Here is a 24,430-nt window from a genome sequence, read left to right on the forward strand (position 1 = left end):
AAAAGTGTTATCGTAGTAAAAAATAGTAGATTCTTGCGGTACGGGAACAGGCCATATGTAAATACATTTAAAGCAAAATATCGAAATCTAAATCGATTTCATCGAAACTTGTCACATGTTAGATGACACTTATTTCAGTATGTTTTGAGCATTCGGCCACATTGTGAGTTCTTCATTTACTTATAAATCCAAATTTCGGGCAAATCGAAGGACATATAGGGACTTTGGTGCACCATTTACCTAAAAGCAGACGAAAATATATATGGGAGCTATATCTAAATCTGAACCGATTTTCACAAAATTTAACACACATCGTCCTAGACTTAATTCAGTACGCTGTGCCAAATTTCGTACAAATCGAAGGATATATAGGGACTTTGGTGTACTATTTACCTAAAATCGGAAGAAAATATATATGGGAGCTATATATAAATCTGAACTGATTTTTCCCAATTTCAATGGGGTTCGTCCTTGGGCCACATAAATGAGCTGTGCCAAATTTCATCCAATTCGAATCAAAAATGTGACCTGTACTTTGTTTACAATTGAACATGGACAGACAGACGGACGGACATGCTGAAATCGACTTAAGAAGTGATTCTATGCATATTCTCAAAAGGAATACATTATTTATTCACCAAGGTCCCGGAATATCAAATTTCAGCTACTTCCAAAATATATTATTTTGGTTGTGAAATGCGTCTATGACCATTAAAATACCTTTATATGGCGGGCCTACACCCAAAAATCGTTCGATGCCGATAATTTTTTGGTAGCAGAGAACTTAAATATCAATGAGAATCTAAAATATCAAATTACAGCCACTTTGGTTGAATAGCATCCCCAAAATCCTTAAAATACAAAAAATGAGGGTTCCGATATATGAGGGCTAGACCAGAACCTTAACCGATATTTATAATTTTTTTGAGAAAGATTTGGTAGCCAAAGAGAACCTGAAATACCGCTACATGGGGGTTACTCCCCAATTACACTTGGGCCAATATTGATAATTTGTGGTAGTGATATTTGGTATCCGCTGATAAAAAAATACCAACTTATTGCTACTTCGGTTGGAAATCGGGTCTAAAATTCTCAAATTATCGAAATTTATGGGTTCCGCTATATAGAGACTATACCCAAATATGGGCCGATATTGATCATTTTTGCTAGAGAGATTTGCTACCAAAAGAGTACCCAAAATACCAGGTGACAGTTGATTCGGTTAATAAATATGCCCAGAATTCTCAAAATATCGAAAATTAGGACTTCCGCTACATGGGGGCTACACCACCCCCCCCCCCAAACTTGCGCCAATATTGATAATTTTTGCTAGAGAGATTTGGTACCCAATGAGAACCCAAAATACAAAATTACACCCGTGTCCTAAATTCTCAAAATGCCAAAAAATTGGCGTTCCGCTATATGGGGACTATACTTAAATATACGCCGACATAGATAAATTTTTGCAAGTAAGATTTTCTACCTAAGGTGAACCCAAAATACCATATTACAGCTAATTCGGTGGGAAATCGGTGCCCAAATTTCTAAAAAATACCGAAAATTGCTTGATCCGCTATATGGAGGCTACTCCGAAACATGGTCCAATATTAATCATTTTTACTAGAAAGATTTGGTATCCAGTGAGAATTCAAAATATCAAATTACAGCCAATTCGGATGGAAATTGTGCCCAAAATTCTCAAAACACCGAACATATGGGGTTCCGCTACACGGGGGCTACCCCGAAACTTAGGCCAATATTAATCATTTTTCGAAGTAAGATTTGGTGCCCAATGTGAATCCAAAATATCAAATTACAACCACTTTGGCTGGGAAACGTGTCTAAAATCTCCAAAATACCGAAAATTAGGAGTTCCGCTAGACCGAACATAGGCAGTTCCGCCCCTAAAGTTGGGCCAATCTTGATCATTTTTAGTGGAAAGATTTGGTACCCATGGAAATCGAAAACTACCACATTACAGCTTATTCGATTGATAAACGTTCCCAGAATTCTCAAAATTCCGAAAGTTAGGAGTTCCGCTATATGGGGACTATAACCAAAAAAGATTTGCTACCCAAGGAGAACCCTAAATAGCAAATCAGAGACAATTCGCTTGGAAAACGTGTTCAAAATCCCTAAAATACCAAAAATCGGAAGGTAACGTTATATGGGACCTACAACGAAACTTGATGCAATATTCACAATTTTTTATAGGATGATTTGGTACCCAATGAGAAACGAAAATACCAAATTACAACCAATTCGGTTGGAAAACGTAGCCAAAATCCTCAAAATACTGAAATTTGGAGGGTACCCTTATATGGGGGCTACCCTGAAATATGGGTTAATTTTGATCATTTGTGGTAAAAACATTTGCTACCCAAGGAGAACCCAAAATACTAACCTTCAGCCAATTCGATTGGAAAGGCCTTGTAGGTCCTGAAAAAATATTCTTTTAAAAATCCACGCCTCTTGTAGGTCCTGAAAAAATATTCTTTTAAAAATCCACGCCTCTTGTAGGTCCTGAAAAAATATTCTTTTAAAAATCCACGCCTCTTGTAGGTCCTGAAAAAATATTCTTTTAAAAATCCACGCCTCTTGTAGGTCCTGAAAAAATATTCTTTTAAAAATCCACGCCTCTTGTAGGTCCTGAAAAAATATTCTTTTAAAAATCCACGCCTCTTGTAGGTCCTGAAAAAATATTCTTTTAAAAATCCACGCCTCTTGTAGGTCCTGAAAAAATATTCTTTTAAAAATCCACGCCTCTTGTAGGTCCTGAAAAAATATTCTTTTAAAAATCCACGCCTCTTGTAGGTCCTGAAAAAATATTCTTTTAAAAATCCACGCCTCTTGTAGGTCCTGAAAAAATATTCTTTTAAAAATCCACGCCTCTTGTAGGTCCTGAAAAAATATTCTTTTAAAAATCCACGCCTCTTGTAGGTCCTGAAAAAATATTCTTTTAAAAATCCACGCCTCTTGTAGGTCCTGAAAAAATATTCTTTTAAAAATCCACGCCTCTTGTAGGTCCTGAAAAATATTCTTTTAAAAATCCACGCCTCTTGTAGGTCCTAAAAAAATATTCTTTTAAAAATCCACGCCTCTTGTAGGTCCTGAAAAATATTCTTTTAAAAATCCACGCCTCATGTAGGTCCTGAAAAATATTCTTTTAAAAATCCACGCCTCTTGTAGGTCCTGAAAAATATTCTTTTAAAAATCCACGCCTCTTGTAGGTCCTGCAAAAATATAGTCTTTTAAAAATTCACGCCTCTTGTAGGTCCTGAAAAAATATAGTCTTTTAAAAATCCACGCCTCTTGTAAGGTCCTGAAAAAATATTCTTTTAAAAAATCAGGCCAGGCCTTTTGTAGGTCTTGAAATAATATTCTTTTAAAAATCCACGCCTCTTGTATGCCCTGAAAAAGTATGACTTTAAAAAATCCACGTACCCAAGATTTTAGTTTAAAATCTCTTCTAATTCTCAAATTGTTTTCTCTCTTCTCTTTCCAGCCGTACTCCACAACTCCATGAATGCCAATAACTTCAAAACGCAACCCTCCATCCAGCACCCTAAGATATCTACTACCCCACTGCACAATAATAATAATCCAAAACAACAGCAACAACAACTGTGATTCTTAGAGAGCGAAAGAAAAACTCTACACTTCGTAATAAGAGCTCACATGCGGTACACCGAAAACAAAATGGACAAATTCTATACACTTGTATTAGCAGCACTAATTGTGACGACGCAATGTCCAATACCCACACATACACAAATGTTAAATGGTAAGTGGGGAGGAGGTTTTTTTCTTTATATTTAATTTTTTTGTTAATATTTTTTTATTCGTTTGTAGAACCAAATATGCAACTCGATCCAGATCCCGAATTTATTGGCACCATCAACAATGTTACATTTCCAGCAGGGCGGGAGGCCATATTGACCTGCTCTGTGAGAAATTTGGGCAAGAATAAGGTAATTGAAGGATTTTTTATTGTCTATTAATACTTTAAACACGATGATTAAACAGCGGACATGAAAAACCATCATTAAGTTCGGCAGGGCCAAACTTTCTATAACCTCCACTATGGATATTAAAAATATCTCAAATCGATCGGCATTTTTATATGGGTTCTTGCCATGGTAAATTGCTGCCAGGAGAAAACGAATTACCAACCTACAGAACTTCAGGTTGGAACTGTTGGGCTAGGACCTTGAAGATGCCGAAAAGTGGCACATGGTCTTCGTAATAGAAATATGGTCTTATATTTGAAATGGTTCGCGAAGAAGTTTTTTTTACCTCCAATGAACTGTTATAGAGCCACTTCCTAATCTTTAAATCACCAGCAATTGAAAGGTACCTTTATATGGTGGGGGCTATCCTCAAATGTAACAGGTTAGGGTAACCACCATAGAGAGGAGGTACCTTCCGAATTTCGTTATTCTGAGGAAACGAATTGGTATTTTGGTTTCTCATTGGGCTGTAAATCTTTCCACAATAAATTATAAATATCGGTCCACTTTTTTAAGTAGCCCCTCCATTTAAAGGTACCCCCAAGGTGCCGGTATTTTGAGGAGCTTGAACACATTTTTCAACCTAATTGCCTCTTTTTTGATATTTTGGGTTCGCATTGGGATCTTTCCACCCAAAAATTATCAATATGGGTCCACTTTTTATGGTAGTCCCCATATAACGATTCCCCATAATGTCGGATAATATAAGGGTACCATAATATAAGGGTACCATCAAATTTTCAGTATTTTGAGGAGCTTGAGCACTTTTTTAACCGAATTGACTGCAATTTGGTATTCTGGGTTCGCACTGAGTACCACACTTTCCTACCAAAAATTATTAATATTGATCCACTTTTTGGGGTAGCTCCCATTTAAGGGTACCTTCCGAATTTCGTTATTCTGGAGATTTTGAGCACCCTTTTCATCCGAATTGGCTGTAATTTGATATTTTAGATTCACATTGGGTAGCAAATCTTCCTACCTAAAAATTTCAATATCGGTCCCTATTTTTGTATAGACCCCATATAAGGGTACCCTCAAATTTTAAATATTTTTTTTAAGGAATTTCCGATTCGTTTTTCAACCGAATTGGCTATAATTTGGTATTTTGAACTCTCGTTGGATAGAAAACCTCCCCACTAAAAATTATCAAGATTGGTCCACGTTTTGGTATAGCCCCCATATATGGGTACCTTCCAATTTTCGGTATTTTGAGGACCTTGGGCACACTTTTCAACCAAATTGACTGTAATTTAGTATTTTTGGTTCTCGTTGGGTAACAAATCTTCCCACAAAAAATTATAAATATTGGACCAAGTTTCGTGGTAGCCTCCATATAAGGTTACCTCCCGAATTTCGATATTTAGGGATTTGGGCATGTTTTTTTCAACAGAATTGGATTGTATTTTGTTATCCCTGGCTAGCGAATCTTCCTACCAAAAATTACTAATATCGGGCCACCTTTTGGTACCCTTACCGGTCCGCCTTACCGGTACCCTTAATTTTCTTTAGTTTGTGGATTTTCGATACGTTTATCAAACGTACTGCCTGTAATTTGTTACTTTGGATTCTCATTGGATAGAAAATTTCCCTACCAAAAATTATCAAGATCAGTCATCGTTTTGGGATAGCCCTATTTTACCAGTAGCCTCTAATTTTCGATATTTTGAGAATTTCTGCTCCTTTTTTCAAACGAATTTGCTGTAATTTGATATTTTGGGTTCTCATTAGGCAGACCACCCACCTACCAAAAATTATAAAAAATGTCCCACGTATTGGTATAGCTCCCATATAACGGTACCCTCTCAATTTCAATATTTTGCGGATTTCCGATACGTTTTTCCAATAGACTTGGCTCTAATTTCATATGTTGGGTTCTCATTGGGTGCGAAATCTTCCTACCAAAAATTATCAAGATCGGTCCACGTATAGGTATAGCTCCCATATAACGGTAACCTCTAATTTTCGATATTTTGCGGATTTCCGCTACGTTTTTCAATCGAATTGGCTCTAATTTCATATATTGGGTTTTCATTAGATACAAAACCTCCCCATCAAAAATTACCAAGATCGGTTCACGGTTTGGTATGGCTCCCATATAACGGTAACCTCTATTTTTCGATATTTTAACAATTTCCACTCCGTTTTCAACCGAATTGGCTCTAATTACATATTTTGGATTATCATTGGGTGCGAAAACTTCCAACCAAAAATTATCAAGATCGGTCTACGTTTTGCTAGAGCTCCCATATAACGGTAACCTCTAATTTTCGATATTTTGCGGATTTCCGATATTTTTTCAAACGAGTTGTCTCTAATTTTTTTATGTTAGTTTCTTATTGAGTGTGAAATCTACCAAAAATTATGAATATCGGTCCATGTTTTGATAGAGTTCCCATATAAAGGTAACCTCTAATTTTCGATATTTTGAGAATTTTCGCTCCATTTTTCAACCGAATTGGCTCTAATTTGATATGTTGGGTTCTCATTGGGTGTGAAATCTTCCTACCAAAAATTACCAATATAGGTTATAAAAAGTTCGATATGACCGAACTTCACAAATTCTAAATATTCGCCGGTCCCTGATTTTTTTTTAATCCCGCAGTCCATGGTCCTTGAAAAAAATACTTCATAAAATAATATTTCAAATTATCCCTTCGATTACAGGTCGGCTGGCTGCGAGCCTCTGATCAAACGGTCTTAGCCCTCCAGGGCCGAGTGGTGACACACAATGCCCGCATTAGTGTCATGCACGAAGATATGCACACATGGAAATTGAAAATTAGTAAATTGCGGGAAAGCGATCGCGGCTGTTATATGTGTCAGATCAATACCAGTCCCATGAAGAAGCAGGTCGGATGTATAGATGTTCAAGGTAAGACTGAAGATTTTTTTCTAAATTAGAGGCACTTTTTAAATTGTTGTTCTTCCCTTCCACAGTTCCTCCAGATATTATTAACGAAGAATCATCATCCGATTTGGCCGTACAAGAGGGTGAAGATGCCACGCTGGTTTGCAAGGCAACGGGAAATCCAACACCACGCGTTACCTGGCGTCGTGAAGATGGTGAAATGATTCTGCTGCGTAAACCGGGTAGTCGGGAGCTGATGAGAGGTGAGTGGGATGTTCTTAAAGGGTTTCTCTTATCCTCCAAAAAAATGGGATCTTTCTGATCATTTGTTTCCGAACACCTAAAAGGGGAGGATCACCCTATAACCGATTGTTTAAAGAGAGTGAGAATTATTTTTTCCCTTTTCTCCTTTTAGTGGAATCATATCAAGGTCCCGCATTGAAATTGGCCCGCCTTGAAAGACGTCAAATGGGCGCCTATTTGTGTATTGCCTCCAATGATGTTCCGCCGGCGGTTAGCAAGCGGGTATCGCTCAGTGTGCAATGTAAGTTTAAAAGAAATCCAAAATTGGCGCCCAAATGCAATTTTTCTCAAAGCAATAGTCAACATCTATATTTTAACTTATTTTCCATTTAAAAAATTCCAGTCGCGCCCATGGTCCGTGCACCCAGCCAGCTATTGGGCACTCCCCTCGGCTCCGATGTCCAGCTGGAATGCCAAGTTGAGGCCTCGCCCTCACCTGTGTCATATTGGCTGAAAGGCGCTCGGACCTCTAGTGGTTTTACCAGTAACAGTGCATTGGAGACGGGACAACCAGGACCTGAAATGTTATTAGATGGGTAGGTAGACCTATTAGAATAATTTCGAACAGAAAATAATATTTCCCCTTCTCTCTCTCTCACTCTCTCTCTTTCTCATTAGACCCAAATATTCCATAACGGAAAAACGTGATGGCTATCGTGGCATTATGTTATTAACCGTGCGCTCATTTTCACCCTCCGATGTTGGTACCTATCATTGTGTGAGCACAAATTCTCTGGGTCGTGCCGAGGGTACCCTTAGGTTATATGGTAAGTGTGTGAGATCAGCTTTTGTAAAAAAGTTTCTTTGTCATTGACGCTGAGTTTTTGTTGTTGTTGCAGAAATCAAATTACATCCCGGCATCGCGACTATAAATGATGACCAGCTGAATTTTATTGGCGGTAAGTATCGTAAGTATTTCCAAAAACCAAAAAAGACCTATTTCGGAATTATTTCTTAAACTTAAAAATGTTTTCAAAATGTTGACCAAGACTATCGCAAACCTTGTGGGAGGTCTCATTTAGCGAACATTTCTAATATTTATAAGGAGAACCTCCTGCAATCTTCAGGACTATACTTCCATCGTTCTTTCGGGATATCCTATTTGTTTTTGTATTGGAATATACTTTTGGACTTTTTAAAATAAAAACCTTCTGATTTTTTTTTATAATATCCATTCCGAACTTCTTAGAAGGCACCTCGGTTCCAATGTCAGAGGTCATTGTGGTCTTCCATAAGACGATCCATTTGGTCTTCCGTAAGAAGTCCCCTCCAGTCTTTTATAAAAAGATTACTTTTCTATAAGACTTAAAAGTTTCTAAAAAAAGAAATCCTTCCGAACTTCGAAACCCAATTTTCGGAATTTTGATGACTTCCAACACACTTTTCAACCAAATTTGCTCTAATTTGATATTTTGTGTTCTCATTGGGAGGTGAATCTTTCTACTAAAATTGATTAACATTGGTCCACTTTTTATGGTAGCCCCCATTAAAGGTACCTTACGAACTTCGGGATTTTCGGCAGTTTAGGTACGTTTTTTCAACTAAATTGTCTCTAATTTGATATTTTGCGTTCTCCATAGGTGACAAATATTCATACTAAAAATTATTAATATTGATCAATTTCTTAGGGTAGGTCCCATATAAGGGTACCTTCCAAATTTCATTATTTTGGGGAGCTTGACCACGTTTTTCAACCGTATTGGCTGTATTTTGGTGTTTTGGATTATCATTGGGTGTCAAACCTTCCTACCAAAAATTACCAATATTGGTCCACTTTTTAAGGTAGCCCCCATACAAAGGTACCTTCCAAATTTTTGTATTTTGGATATGTAGGAAATACTTTTCAACATAATTGACTGTAATTTAGCATTCTGGGTTCTCCATGGGTTTCGCATATTCCTACCATAAATTATCAATTTTGGTTAATTTTTTAGGGTAGCCACCATATAAGGGCACCTTCCGAATTTCGATATTTTCGTCAGTTTGGCCACGTTTTTTTAACCAAATTGGTTGTAATTTGGCATTTTGGATTCTTAATGGATGACAAATATTCCGACCAAACATTAGCATTACTGGTACATTTTTTAGGGTAGGTCCCATAGAAGGATACCTTCCGAATTTCATTATTTTGGGGAGCTTGGCCAAGTTTTTCAACCGAATTGGCTGTAATTTGGTGTTTTGTGTTCCCATTGGATGTTAAACCTTCGTACCACAAATGATCAAAATTGGTCCACTTTTCACGTTTTGACGTACCCTCAATTCGTACGTTTTTTTACCCTCAATTTTCGGTATTTCGTAGATTTTCTACACTTTCTGTTCAATCGAATTGACTCTAATTTTATATTTTGGATTGTAATTGGGCTTCAAACCTTTCAACTAAAAATTATTTATATGGGTCCACTTTTTAGGGTAGCCCCCATATAAGGGTACCTTCAATTATTCGATATTTTGGGGAGAATGGGCTCGTTTTTCGACAAAATTGCCTCTTATTTGATATTTCAGATTATTATTGGTTAAGAAATCGCCCAACCAAAAATTATCCAAATTGGTAATTGTTTTAAGATAGACCTCATATATGGGTAACTTCCGAATTTCGGTATTTTGAGGGGCTTGAGCACGTATTTCAACCAAATTGGCTGTAATTTGGCATTTTCAGTTCTCAATGGCTGCCAAATATTCCCACCAAAAATTATCAATATTGGTTAATTTTAGAAGGTAGCTCCCATAAAAAGGTACCTTCCGAATTTCGGTATTTTGAGGATTTCAGAGATGTTTCTAAACCGATTTGGCTGAAATTTGGTATTTTGGGTTCTCATTGGGTGATAAATTTCCCAACCAAAAATTATTAATATCGATCCATGTTTAGGCATAGCCCCCCTTTAAATGTACCCTCAATTTTCGGAATTTTGTAAATTTCCGACTCTTTTTTTTTCAAACGAATTGTCTCTAACATTATATTACACGATCTTATTGGGTGCCGAATCTTTTCCCAAAAAATTATCCATCTTGGTTCACTCTTAATGGTAGCCCTCATATAAGGGCACCTTCCGAATTTCGATATTTTAGGGAGCTTGGCCACATTTTTCAAACGAATTGACTGTAATTTGATATGTTGAGTTCGCTTTGGGTCCCAAATCTTCGAACCCAAAAATTATAAAAATTGGTGTACTTTTTAGGATAGCCCTCTTATAACCGTACCTCATAATATTCGATATTTTGAAGAGATTGACCTCATCGATTAACCGAATTGACTGAAATTTGATATTTTTTGGGATTTCATTGTGTAATAAATCTCCCTATAAAAAATTACCAAAATTGTACCACCTTGAATTGTAGCCCCATATATAACTGAACCTCCGAATTTCCGATGTTTTGAAAATGTTTGACACTTTTTTTCAAACGAATTGGTGGTAATTTGATATTTTGAGTTTTCATTGGGTGGCAAATCTTTACCAAAAAAAATCTATTTTTGGTCTACTTTTTAGCATAGCCCCTCCCTCCGATTTTTGTTGTTTTCATCCAAATTGATTGTAATTTGGTATGTTGAGTTATCATTAGGTTATAAGTCTCCGCACCAAAAATTATTAATATCGATCCATGTTTAGGCATAGCCTCCCTTTAATTGTAGCCTAAATTTTCGGAATTTTGTAGATTTCCGACAGTTTTTTTTGAATCGAATTTTCTCTAATTTCATATTTTAGGTTCTCGTTGGGTTTCAAACCTTCCTACTAAAAATTATCAATATTGGTTCCCTTTAATGGTAACCCCCATATAAGGGTACCTTCCGAATTTCGGTATTGTGAGGAGTTTGACCTCGTTTTTCAACCGAATTGTCTTTAATTTGAAATTTTGGTTTCTCTTTAGGTTACTATTCATCCAACCAAAAATTAAAAATATCAATCGATCTTTCGGTATAGCTTCCCGTATTATGAACTAAACCCTTCAAGTGAAGTGTAGTTCGTGTATAACATCCGACCTGCCTATTTTCAAGTATGTCCTCAACAATGATTATCCTTGCCATGTTTTGTAAATGCTTACATTGGCCTTCTACCCTGCGGGTCGCACATATCCACTTTATATCGTATTCAATTTCTTTCAAGTTCACTCACCTATTTGTTATATCCGCTTATTATCCTAACTTCGAAGCAAAAAATATATTTTATTCAATTATACACATTTTTTTATAATTACTTACTTACATTTTCTTTCAAATATATATTTTTTTAGGTTTAGAAGAATCCCGCAATGGTGCACAAAGAACGACAGCGACAACATCGGGGAGACAAAGCATATCATGGCTACACATATTCGCACCACTGCTTGTGTTAATAACAACAACAACAACGACGACGACACATATCCTCAGCCGGTCCACACCTTTGACAACAGCAATCTTAAGATGGCTAAGTAGAGGCTTAGCCCTAAGATGATGCAAATCGGCTTTAGAATAAGAAAAACAAACACACACACACAGACACATATCTACACTCAGAGATACACAACCACACATATTCATTATACACTACATATATTACAAATGTATAATTGTATACATATAAAAATATAAAAAAATAAAAATAACAAAAAATTAAATAATAATGAAGGACATATAGAAATGTATAAGAGACACTCACACAAACATACATATATTATACAAAGAGAAACACATATACAGTCATCTAATATACATATATATTGAAAGAAGTATTAAAAGAAAGATGTTGATGCTGACTTTCTTCACTATATACTTACACACACACCCATACACAATAAGAAATACTCATGAATTATAAATATAATTTACATTAATATATTGGCAAAGAAAAAGGAAAAAACGAATATAAGAAGTATAAGATATTAATTAGAAGGCATTAATTATACTATTATATATAAATATATACATACAAACCGACATACATAAGATGTAAGCTTTATTTAATTATTTTTGTATTTATTGTTTTAGTATGTGTGAATAATACATATAAGTGTATAAGAGTTTTTTGGAATTGATTGAATATTATTTGTAAATTTTCGCAAACTGATGGGAAGGTCATAGGTAATTTTATAGACTCAAGATAGTATAAGGCCTTCTGCAAATAAAATACCGTATGTACTAAGGATCTTATACAAGATTTTATTGTGAGCTCTTCTATACATAGAACCCTTATACAAACGTCTTCTATAACTATCTGAATCTGAAATGCTTATACAGAGTTCTATAATTAGAAAACCTTATATAGGTCTTATATTAAACGTTGTGCTTATGCAGGTTTTTTGTATAGTTAAAAGATCTTATACTGGTCATCTATAATTATAAGACTTTATACAGATCTACTATAATTAGATGACCTTATACAGGTCTTCTATAATTAGATCTTATCTTCGCTTGTTAGAATACCTTATACCGGTTTTTATATATATATACAATACTTCATAAAAGTTTCTTATAAATAGGGGACCTTATACAGGTCTTAAATAGGACTAGATGATGATGACCTTATACATGTCTTCTAAAATTAGAAGACATTACAAATTTAGAAGTCCTTTTACAGATCTGCCATAATTGAAAGAACTTCTACAGGTCATCGAATGTTAGAAGACCTTATACAGGTTTTATACATATAGAAGACTTCATACATGTCTCTTATAAATATCGGACCTGTATAAATACCTTATACTGGTCTTATTTAATTAGAAGACCTTATACTGGCCTGGTTATAATACCTTACATATTTCCACTAATTAGAAGACCATATACAGGTCTACTATAGTTAAAATAATTTCTAAATGTCTTATATAGTTAGAAGAACTTATACGGGTTTTATGCATATAGAAGACTTCATACAGCTCACCCATAAATAGGGGACATTATACTAGACTATACAGAACATAGAAGATCTGAATTCTTCTATATATAAAATACCTTATACAAATTTGCTAAAAATACAATACCTTGCATATTAGTCTTATACAGACATGCTTATAGTACCTATCTTGCGGTTTTACCCCACGGTGCTGTAAACACCAGTTAATACAAAGCGTCAACCAACGCTCCCACACCAAAGTCCACGTACCAATCGATCACACGTTTTTTGACGTGATCACCTTCTTAAGAGATAAGAGAAGACCATCTAAAACTCCTGCCTTTCTATCGGTCAGGCACGCGATTTTGATGCAGCTCCACACCGAGACGTAATTCTACCCGCGATTTTGGGTATAAACCACCTTCAGCACGATGCTCCTTAAAAAGCCAACACCAACTACCAGGCTAGATCCGCAGACATAGTGGCACCCTTACACCCGCACTACCGAAACCTTCGGCCAGGTCCATAGCCCAAGTGAGTACCAGTAGAACTTGAAATAGTTCAAGACTATAGCCTCGCCCCAGCTTCATAGCCATTGCTACTATCATTAAAACTAATATATGCAGTATCTCCTCAATTTTTTGAGAGGATTTCGGTATAAACCATTTCCAGCACAATGATTTCCAAAGGGTCAACAGCAACTGCCAGTCTAGATCCGCAGATCTAGGAGCTCTGACGGTTGTGCTACCGAAACCTTCGGTCAAGTTCATAGCCGAAGGTATTACCAGTATAACTTCAAACAGTAGCCAATGCTACTATTATTAGATCTAATATATGCAGCCTGTCGACAACGGAGCAGTCGCTGAACGGGGATAGAAAGCAAAAGTGATCACTAGCAGGTTTGCGGAACAATTGTTGGGAGGAGTGAAATGCATGGTGGCTACCAATCCACCATACATACCAATCCTTCAACAAGCCTGCTAGTTTGGGAATGGGTTTTGCTGCCGAAACTACTACAATTGTAGAAGCTTTGGGCACTACATATTCCATTTGGATGAAATCGGACGAAAATAGATATGAGTACTATATGTAAATCTGATTTCCACAATTTCTAGGCTCAATAAGATATGCTCTACGAAATTTCGTTGTTAATGGACCTCCGGAATCCATGTTAATAATCGACAAGAGTCTAAACTACTGGCGACAAAATTGATACCGGTATGATTCAGCTTTTCTGGCTGGCATCAGTAACTATTAAGGTGGCTGACGACAACGTGGCTCATTTAGCTGCTTCAACATCATCATAGAGATTTCATCAGGAGCAAGCACCTTAGGTGATTTTCCACTTCTGAATGCATTATCTAACGTAAACTGTTATCAACATGCATACAGCGTAATACTCTTCTTTTCGCATATCGCATTTCGGGTGTTTCACGAATTGTCGGTTAAAATAACTAGAGTATCTTTCACTTCAACGCCATTAAACAAGACAGAAGTCTAATTGTCCTCTCTTCCTATTATCGAGAGCGACTTAATAGTTACCCACAATTTACTCACTGCGGTACTGATGTTACAACAGTTTAGATCTATGGTACATGCATGGTTGTATTTTTAGTGATAGTAAGTATTCGGTAATCGCTTAGTTATAATACAGTTGTTCCGTTTTCTATTCTACGACAATATTTTCCATCAGGTTCCGATGATTTCTTCTCATTGAAATTTTCCCAATTCTTTATGGGTTTCTTAGAAGGTTTTAATTTAATTGCGCTATTAGGAATTTTGGACTTAGGAATTTATGAAGTCCTTCTAGTGGTATAGAAAATCTTATTTAGGTCTTCTATAAATAGAAGACATAGTTAGAATACCTTATAAATAAGTAAAGATCTTCAAACGGAATCATAACTTCCTTTCTGACCTTTCCATCTGAAAATTTTAGAATATATATATTTTATATACATAACGCACATATCTTATTATTTTTTATCAATAATTATGCTATAAGTTGTTAAAAAATAATTATAGATAAAAACAAAAATGTTTAAAACAAAATACCTAAGAAACGAAATGCAGCAGAGTATTGAAAAGAAACCATTTAAAAATAAAAAAGAAAAAACGAAACATAATCCCACACGCTCAAAATGTAAGAAAAAAAATAAAATAAATATTGAAAATTGACGTGCTAAGCAACGCAACTAAAAACCTAAAATATAAATATATTTATTATTAAAATAATAAAAAATAATAAAGTTAAAGAAAATATATCATTTAAAGACGTATCAAAAATATTTTGTGAAATTACATATCCCTCTTTGTGATTGAACAGTGGATGTTAGAATTTTGTAATACAATTAAGGACAGACTTTTAAAAAAATAAGCTTGTTGGAACGATCCAATTCAAATGAACTATTTTGCAAAAGCAACGGTCGGTACTAGGTCCGGGTAGGTAGGATTCGTTCCTCTAGCTCATTTTGCTGCAGGCCTTCATTTTTCTTCCAAACCAGGCCTATTTCCGACCGACCTTTAGGAAGCCAATCCATTTAGGATACCTACAAATTCTAAGATTATATTCTAGTATAAAATTAAATATGAACTCATCTCTAAATTCTGTGTCGCTACTTTCCCAACAAAAAACATTCCTGTCCGGTAGATCAGGTTCTCATCTCCATAGAAACACTTCGCCAGCCTTGTCGCTTAAAATTTTGAGGGGTCATTCTTTGAAAATGTGTTCACATTTCTCCAGTCACTTATTCAAAGGCCGAACTTCAGGAAGCCTACAAGATTATATTCTAGTATAAAATTAAATATGGACTCAGCTCTGACATCTGTGTCGCTACTTTTCCAACGAAGATCAGTGTCTAATCTTCTCAGAAATACTTACCAGTCTTGTTGCTTCAACTTTTGGGGGGACATTCTTCGAAAAATGTGTTCACAATTCTCCTGTAACTCATTCGAAGTCCAACCTTCTGGAAGTTGACAAATTTTAAGATTATATTCTAGTATAAAATTAAATATGGACTCAGCTCTGACATCTGTGTCGCTACTTTCCCAACGAAAATCATACCTATCCGGTAGATCAGGATATCATCTTCTAAGAAATTCTTCTTATCTCTCGAGAAATTCTTCGTCAGTCTTGTCGCTTCAAATTTTTGGGAGGCATTCTTCAAAATTCAGGAAGCATACAAATTCTAAGATTATATGGTAGTATAAAATTAAATATGGACTCAGCTCTGACATCGATACTTTCCCCACGAAAATCATTCCTGTCTGGTAGATCAGCGTCTCTTCGGAAATACTTCGTCAGTCTTGTGGACATCTGTGTCGCTACTTTCCCAACGAACACCCTGATCGGGAAGATCAGGGTGTCATCTCCTCAGAAATTTATCCTCAGTCTAATCGCTTCAAATGTCAGGGTCTTATCTCCCCAAAAATTCTTCGCCAGTCTTTTCGCTTCAAATTGTTGGGAGACATTCTTTGAAAATATGTTCACAATTCTCCTGTCACTTCTTCAAAGACCGCGCTGCAGTTCCGCGCTGCAGTTCCTCTCCAATCCTTGCCTTCCCAATCATGAATTGACCTGTTCAAGCCTATCACTGCTCAACCGACTTTAGTGGTTTTTGTCACTCCTCCTCGTCATTACAACCTTCTAGGAAAATGTTGTCATTCCCCTGCTTCAGGATAGTTGCGTCCTGAGACCTATTTTTTGTTTTCTGGTGAATAGACATATATCCGTTTTGTTCGGAATTACCTTTAAGCTCCACGGTTTATCCCAATCGTAGGCGATGTTTTGCACCGTTTCGGCTTTCCTGCATAGTAAGTTAGGATTCTTTCCCCTAAGAAGTATTATAACGTCATCTGCATAACAGACTGGTTCAAATTCGTCATCGGTTAAGTTCCTTAAGAGTCCATTTGTAACTACCATAAATGGAATGGAAGGTAATAAATATACCGCTTCTTTTTGTAGTAAAGCAGGGAAGACATTGTTCGGTCATAGCGTTTTTAATTGTCAGACGCTTTTTAAGACGTCTACCACCATTTACTTGTCAATTATAGGTTTCTCTGATCTTTCTCCCCTATCTGCCAAGGTATCATTCATTGTTCGATGTGTTCGGTGGGAAGTGAGCAATCATTAGAAACCTTAATGTCTCCTCGATTGTTTCTTTCGCCGTCTACCATAGATTCGGTGTTTGTATGGGTCTTAAATAGAAACTTCTTGATTTTTGAAACGCCGTTCACGCTATCTACCTGTTCGCAGAACACCTTCCAGGAGTTGCGTTTGGCGGTTCTTGTCATTTTATTGTATTCTTTCCGTTTATCCCAGTTGTCCCAGAATACTGTAGATTTTATCCGACGTGCTCTGTTGTTACCTTCCTCGAAAGACTTTACAATTATTTCCGTTGATTCGTTGACGTTTTTGTCTATGTCATTCGTATTTAGGCAGTCGTAATTGGGTTGCCCTAACCTCTTCTTGACTAGTCTCCGGAACTTATACAATTAGAAAGGACCTCTCGGCGGAGGCCGTAGGATTTTGAACATAATATATTTGTGGTCAGAAAAGGAGTACTCTACTGAGACTCTCCATTCCTGGATCTCATCTATCGAATTATATTAACAAATGTAGGTTTATTGCCTATGTTAAGGGTTATTAGATCGTTAGTATTCAAATAATCTAGAAGAACGTGGTTCCTTTTGTTAGTATTTGTACTACCTCACGCACTACCAATTAGTAATTCATTGCCTGTTTTCTGGTATCGACGTGTCAAAAGGAAGATATACTGATGCCTGGAGCAGTCCAAAGTGTATTTTAAGTTATTATTATTTTTTCTATCAGGGCCAGGGTTGCCATCTCGCTCCGATAGAGTTTAATCTGGATGACTTCTATCTGTTGTCTTCCAGTAAACGGTTTTCTTGGAAGTCCGTGATCTTCTCCTCGGCTCCTTCATCTTTGTTGCTGGGTGTTTTCCCCTCGCTGTTATTTGTGGCTTCACCGCACTGTGGGCGAAATGGACGATCTAGCGTCGTTTAATTCAATTTTCAAAGTGTTTAATTGCGCCAAAATTGTGTCTCTATCGATTACTACCATCCCACTGATCTTATATATCGATTCTATTCTGATTGATATGATCTAGTTGAACAGGTGTGAGCTGCCAAACACAACATATGATTCAGCCAATGCATAACTAAGCTTCAACACGTGTTTTCTTTGCATTGCCAAATTTTCTCTAAAGTTGCATTTGTCTCAATTAAGTGAATGAAAAGTTGATTTATTTATTGTTAGAGGTATGTATTAACCAAAAAAAATTTCTTTGTGACCTGTGCTTAAGGGTTGTAGAAAAAATATAGTTAAAGTGTACTATACCACTCATCTGCTTGAAAAAATCCAAAGTATGACTTCCGTAGACCAGAACTTCTGATATTCGTGTGTATTCGCGCTAGAATGTGTTTTTTTAAATTACTATGTCGTCTTGTGATTATAAAATGTCCAAATGATCTGCAGCCACCTGCAACTTTACATGATATTGCATTTTTTAGGAAAAATGTCGATGCTCAGACGAGAAGTTTATTTACTATGGCGCAACGAGCCTGTGCCTACTAAAAATTTTCTGTCATTGAAACTCATATATTTAATAATATTATTAATATCAACATGTGCGATGCTAATAAAGTTCTTCAAAAAAAAAAAAAAAAAATAGAAAATTTAAAGAAAAATTGGCTGAGAAATGGAAATTCGACCATAGAAGCAGACACAAATTTGAAGAAAACAACAAGGAGAGGTTAGACGGATAACTTTTATTAGTTAATCCACTGACTAATCGTGGAACACCCGATAAGAAGTTTGACGAATGTTCCAACAAAACGAAAATAAAATGTTATCCAAATGGAGTCAAATTTACGAACTATTCACCTCAATTACCTTTTGAAGATATGGTATATCATATTGTTACGCGCCTCGAAGAAGCTCATTCTTCTATCAAAATTTAATGTTGCTGAACGGAGTGAGCAGAATCTCATTTCTTGCGGTCTCAAAATCGATATTGAATCTTTTAGGCATATGCTTTACAGACCGCAGAACTTTTTTATCAGAACTTGGTTTTACATGCCGTGTTCCATACATAAAATCTTTATACATGGAGCCGATATAATTAAAGTATCACCACTTCAATTAGGAAAAATGTCGGAAGAAGCGTTAGAAGTGCGAAAGACATCCCGATTAAATACAATGAAAGACATAATGCATGCGCTTTTGTGTTCATCAGATCCCTTGATTTCAAACTTACGCAAACCACAAGGCAACCAAAAAAAAAAGATGCTGATAATGATATTTTACAACTTTTGGCAAAACATTGTGTATCCAAATCGGAATAAGAAACTATTATTACAATAGTAATAACTAGACCTCGGATTTTGCATATTTGCATATTTTTTAATAATGAAGATATCGAAATTCTGATTGGACACAAATTCGTTTCAAAGGATTTAGAATTATTTTAAGGGTTCATATTTTTTAATTTTTTGCATATTTGCATATTTTGCATATGCACGAGATATGCAAAAAATATGCAAAATATGCAAAAAATATGCAAAATATGCAAAAAATATGCAAAATATATGCAAAAAATATGCAAAATATGCAAAATATATGCAAAATATGCAAAAAATATGCAAAATATGCTAGGTCGATATGCAATAAATATGCAAAATATATGCATAAAATATGCAAAATATAGGCCAAATATGCAAAATATATGCTAAAATATGCAAAAATATGCAAAATATGCAAAATATGTTAACATATGCAAAATATGCAAGCATATGCAAAAATATGCAAAATATGCAAAATATGCAAAATATATGCACAATATGCAAACATATGCAAAATATGCAAAAATATGCAAAATATGCAAAAATATGCATAATATGCAAAAATATGCAAACATATGCAAAATATATGCAAAATATGCAAACATATGCAAAATATGCAAACATATGCAAAATATGCAAATATATGCAAAATATGCATAATATGCAAACATATGCAAAATATATGCAAAATATGCAAAATATATGCAAAATATATGCAAAATATGCAAACATATGCAAAATATGCAAACATATGCAAAATATGCAAACATATGCAAAATATGCAAAAATATGCAAAATATATGCAAAATATGCAAAAAATATGCAAAATATATGCAAAATATGCAAAAAATATGCAAAATATGCTAGGTCGATATGCAATAAATATGCAAAATATATGCATAAAATATGCAAAATATAGGCCAAATATGCAAAAATATGCAAAATATATGCTAAAATATGCAAAAATATGCAAAATATGCAAAAAATATGCAAAATATGTTAACATATGCAAAATATGCAAGCATATGCAAAAATATGCAAAATATGAATAATATGCCAAAATATGCAGCATATGCAAAATATGAAAAAAATATGCAAAATATGCAAAAATATGCATAATATGCAAAAATATGCAAACATATGCAAAATATATGCAAAATATGCAAAATATGCAAACATATGCAAAATATGCAAACATATGCAAAATATGCAAAATATGCAAAAATATGCAAACATATGCGAAATATGCAAACATATGCAAAATATGCAAAACATATGCAAAATATGCGAAAATATGCAAAATATGCAAAATATATGCAAAATATGCAAACATATGCAAAATATGCAAAATATATGCAAAATATGCAAAAATATGCAAAATATGCAAAAATAAAAATATGCAAAATATGCACGGTATGCTAGGTCGATATGCGTTAAATATATGCAAAAAATATACAAAATATGCATTGTCGATATGCAAAATATGCAAAAATATGCATAATATGCAAAAATATGCAAAAATATGCAAACATATGCGAAATATGCAAACATATGCAAAATATGCAAAAATATGAAAAATATGCAAAAATATGCAAAATATGCAAAACATATGCAAAATATGCAAACATATGCAAAAATATGCAAAATATATGCAAAATATGCAAACATATGCAAAATATGCAAAATATATGCAAAATATGCAAACATATGCAAAATATGCAAAAATATGCAAAATATGCACGGTATGCTAGGTCGATATGTGATAAATATATGCAAAAAATATACAAAATATGCAAAATATGCAAAATATGCAAAAATATGCAAAATATGCAAAAATATGCAAATATATGCAAAATATGCAAAATATGCAAAATATATGCAAAATATGCAAAATATGCAAAATATGCAAAAATATGCAAACATATGCGAAATATGCAAACATATGCAAAATATGCAAAAATATGAAAAATATGCAAAAATATGCAAAATATGCAAAACATATGCAAAATATGCAAACATATGCAAAATATGCAAAAAATGCAAATATATGCAAAATATGCATAATATGCAAACATATGCAAACATATGCAAAATATGCAAAAATATGAAAAATATGCAAAAATATGCAAAATATGCAAAACATATGCAAAATATGCAAACATATGCAAAATATGCAAAATATGCAAACATATGCAAAATATATGCAAAATATGCAAAATATATGCAAAATATATGCAAAATATGCAAACATATGCAAAATATGCAAACATATGCAAACATATGCAAAATATATGCAAAATATGCAAAAATATGCAAAATATATGCAAAACATGCAAACATATGCAAAATATGCAAAATATGCAAACATATGCAAAATATATGCAAAATATGCAAAATATATGCAAAATATGCAAACATATGCAAAATATATGCAAAATATGCAAACATATGCAAACATATGCAAAATATGCAAAAATATGCAAAATATATGCAAAACATGCAAACATATGCAAAATATATGCACAATATGCAAAAATATGCAAAATATATGCAAAACATGCAAACATATGCAAAATATATGCACAATATGCAAACATATGAAAATATGCAAAAATATACAAAAATATGCATAATATGCAAAAAAATATGCACGGTGTGCTAGGTCGATATGCGAGAAATATGCAAAAAATATGAAAAATATTGGCAAAAATATGCAAAATATGAGCAACATATTTCACATATGCAATTATTTTAATCAAAAAAAAAAAAGATTTTTCATGGTAGTTTTCGAATTTGTGTGCTTTCTTTATTTTTAACCTATAGAAATCTAATTTTGTATGTATGCGTTTCATGGTTCAACTGTTAGATTTTTGGGGCATTATGAAAAATTTGCTAAATATATGTATAAAACATGCAAACATATTTAACCGTTATATGGCGATATACAAAAACGTGGACCGATATATCCCATTTCCAATACCAAACATCCTAGGAGTAATAATAATATATGTGCAAAATTTCAAAGTTCTATCTTTAATAGTGCGACCTAGCATACCGTGCATATTTTTTGCATAATTTGCATATTTTTGCATATTTTTCATATTTTTGCATATTTTGCATATCGACAATGCATATTTTGTATATTTTTTGCATATATTTAACGCATATCGACCTAGCATACCGTGCATATTTTGCATATTTTTGCATATTTTGCATATGTTTGCATATTTTGCATATATTTTGCATATTTTGCATATGTTTGCATATTTTGCATATATTTTGCATATTTTTGCATATGTTTGCATATTTTGCATATTTTTGCATATTTTGTATATTTTTGCATTTTATATTTTGCATATGTTTGCATATATTTTGCATATGTTTGCATATTTTTGCATATTTCTGCATATTTTTGCATATTTTGCATAGTTTTGCATATTTTTGCATATTTTGCATATTTTGTATATTTTTGCATATTCTGCATATATTTAACGCATATCGACCTAGCATACCGTGCATATTTTTTGCATAATTTGCATATTTTGCATATTTTGCATATTTTTGCATATTTTTCATATTTTTGCATATTTTGCATATCGACAATGCATATTTTGTATATTTTTTGCATATATTTAACGCATATTTTGCATACCGTGCATATTTTGCATATTTTTGCATATTTTGCATATGTTTGCATATTTTGCATATTTTGCATATGTTTGCATATTTTGCATATATTTTGCATATTTTTGCATATGTTTGCATATTTTGCATATGTTTTGCATATTTTGCATATTTTTGCATATTTTTCATATTTTTGCATATTTTGCATATGTTTGCATATTTCGCATATGTTTGCATATTTTTGCATATTTTGCATATTTTGCATATTTTGCATATTTTGCATATTTTTGCATATTTTGCATAGTTTTGCATATTTTTGCATATTTTGCATATCGACAATGCATATTTTGTATATTTTTTGCATATATTTAACGCATATCGACCTAGCATACCGTGCATATTTTTTGCATATTTTGCATATTTTTGCATATTTTGCATATTTTTTGCATATTTTGCATATTTTTTGCATATTTTGCATATATTTTGCATATTTTGCATATTTTTTGCATATTTTGCATATTTTTTGCATATTTTGCATATTTTTTGCATATATTTTGCATATTTTTTGCATATATTTTGCATATTTTTTGCATATTTTTTGCATATTTTTGACATGACCCCAAATATCGATCAATTAAAGCATGAAACGCCTAAATACAAAATTTGAGTCCAATCGGACAAAGCATAAAAAATATGCAAAAATCCGAGGTCTAGTAATAACAGTTTCTTATTTCGATTTGTATTTTTTCCTTTTTTATTTATAATTAAATTTTTGTTATGAAAACAACTGAAATGTATGAAGTCTGAATAAGGCCAAAAATATAATTAAAAAAATTAATAAAAAAAATGTTTTTATAATTAAAGTTTAATATATTCTTAGCCCAAAGAATGAGAAACGTTAAATATTCCAACCTTATCATGTTCTCCTGAATGAAATAAACAATGTCTAAAAAAATGAAAAAACTTGCAACTTTCAAAAAAAAAAAAAAATATATATATATATCATTTTTTTTTTTTGTTTAACTCTGTAGCTTAATCTATTTTCAACTAAAAAAAAATATTACAATCAATAAAAAACAAAATTCCTAAGCGCTATTAATTAAACGCCGCTAGATGAGCCTTTTCGCCCACTGTGCACCGTCTCCAATACTTGTCTTCTCGATTTCTATTTTTTATTTTTTTTTTAATTCCAATAGGGAAGAATGAGCTTTACTTTCTAAGGTCTCAACAAGTGTCAAACATTTTAGTAAAATTGTTGATCTTTGACAGAATATATGGAGGCGGATTTACATTATTGCTGTTTTAATAAAACAAGTCATTTATATTGTCAATTTCCTTAATTAAAATTGACACATGGTGAATGCCACAGTGAATTTCGTTAATTTCTTTAATGTTTTTTTATAATTTTAGATTCTGAGATTTATTGTATATCGCTTTTATCATCCAATGTTCAAGACAAATCCGCAGCAAATAATTAA

General features: G+C 33.6%; 1 protein-coding gene across 1 annotated transcript; it reads left to right on the forward strand.

Moving 5' to 3' along the window:
* Nucleotides 1–3,699: 3,699 nt before the first annotated feature.
* LOC133322137 (lachesin) lies at nucleotides 3,700–24,430 on the forward strand. Its single transcript, XM_061531185.1, has 9 exons — nucleotides 3,700–3,784; nucleotides 3,844–3,971; nucleotides 6,678–6,885; nucleotides 6,951–7,124; nucleotides 7,277–7,405; nucleotides 7,508–7,700; nucleotides 7,783–7,931; nucleotides 8,004–8,063; nucleotides 24,363–24,430. Exons 1-9 carry the CDS (start codon nucleotides 3,700–3,702, stop codon nucleotides 24,428–24,430), a joined length of 1,194 nt encoding a protein of 397 aa, XP_061387169.1.

Source organism: Musca vetustissima, unplaced genomic scaffold, assembly GCF_032173495.1.
Source record: "Musca vetustissima isolate MV318-11 ecotype Yass unplaced genomic scaffold, APGP_CSIRO_Mvet_v1 utg6372, whole genome shotgun sequence".
Classification (NCBI taxonomy): Eukaryota; Metazoa; Arthropoda; class Insecta; order Diptera; family Muscidae; genus Musca; species Musca vetustissima.

Coding starts and splice junctions, on each gene's coding strand:
- LOC133322137 (XM_061531185.1), top strand. CDS start 3,700: ATGGACAAATTCTATACACTTGTATTAGCAGCACTAATTGTGACGACG. Junction 7,406..7,507: donor GGTATCGCTCAGTGTGCAAT/GTAAGTTTAAAA, acceptor AAAAAATTCCAG/TCGCGCCCATGGTCCGTGCA. Junction 7,701..7,782: donor CCTGAAATGTTATTAGATGG/GTAGGTAGACCT, acceptor CTTTCTCATTAG/ACCCAAATATTCCATAACGG.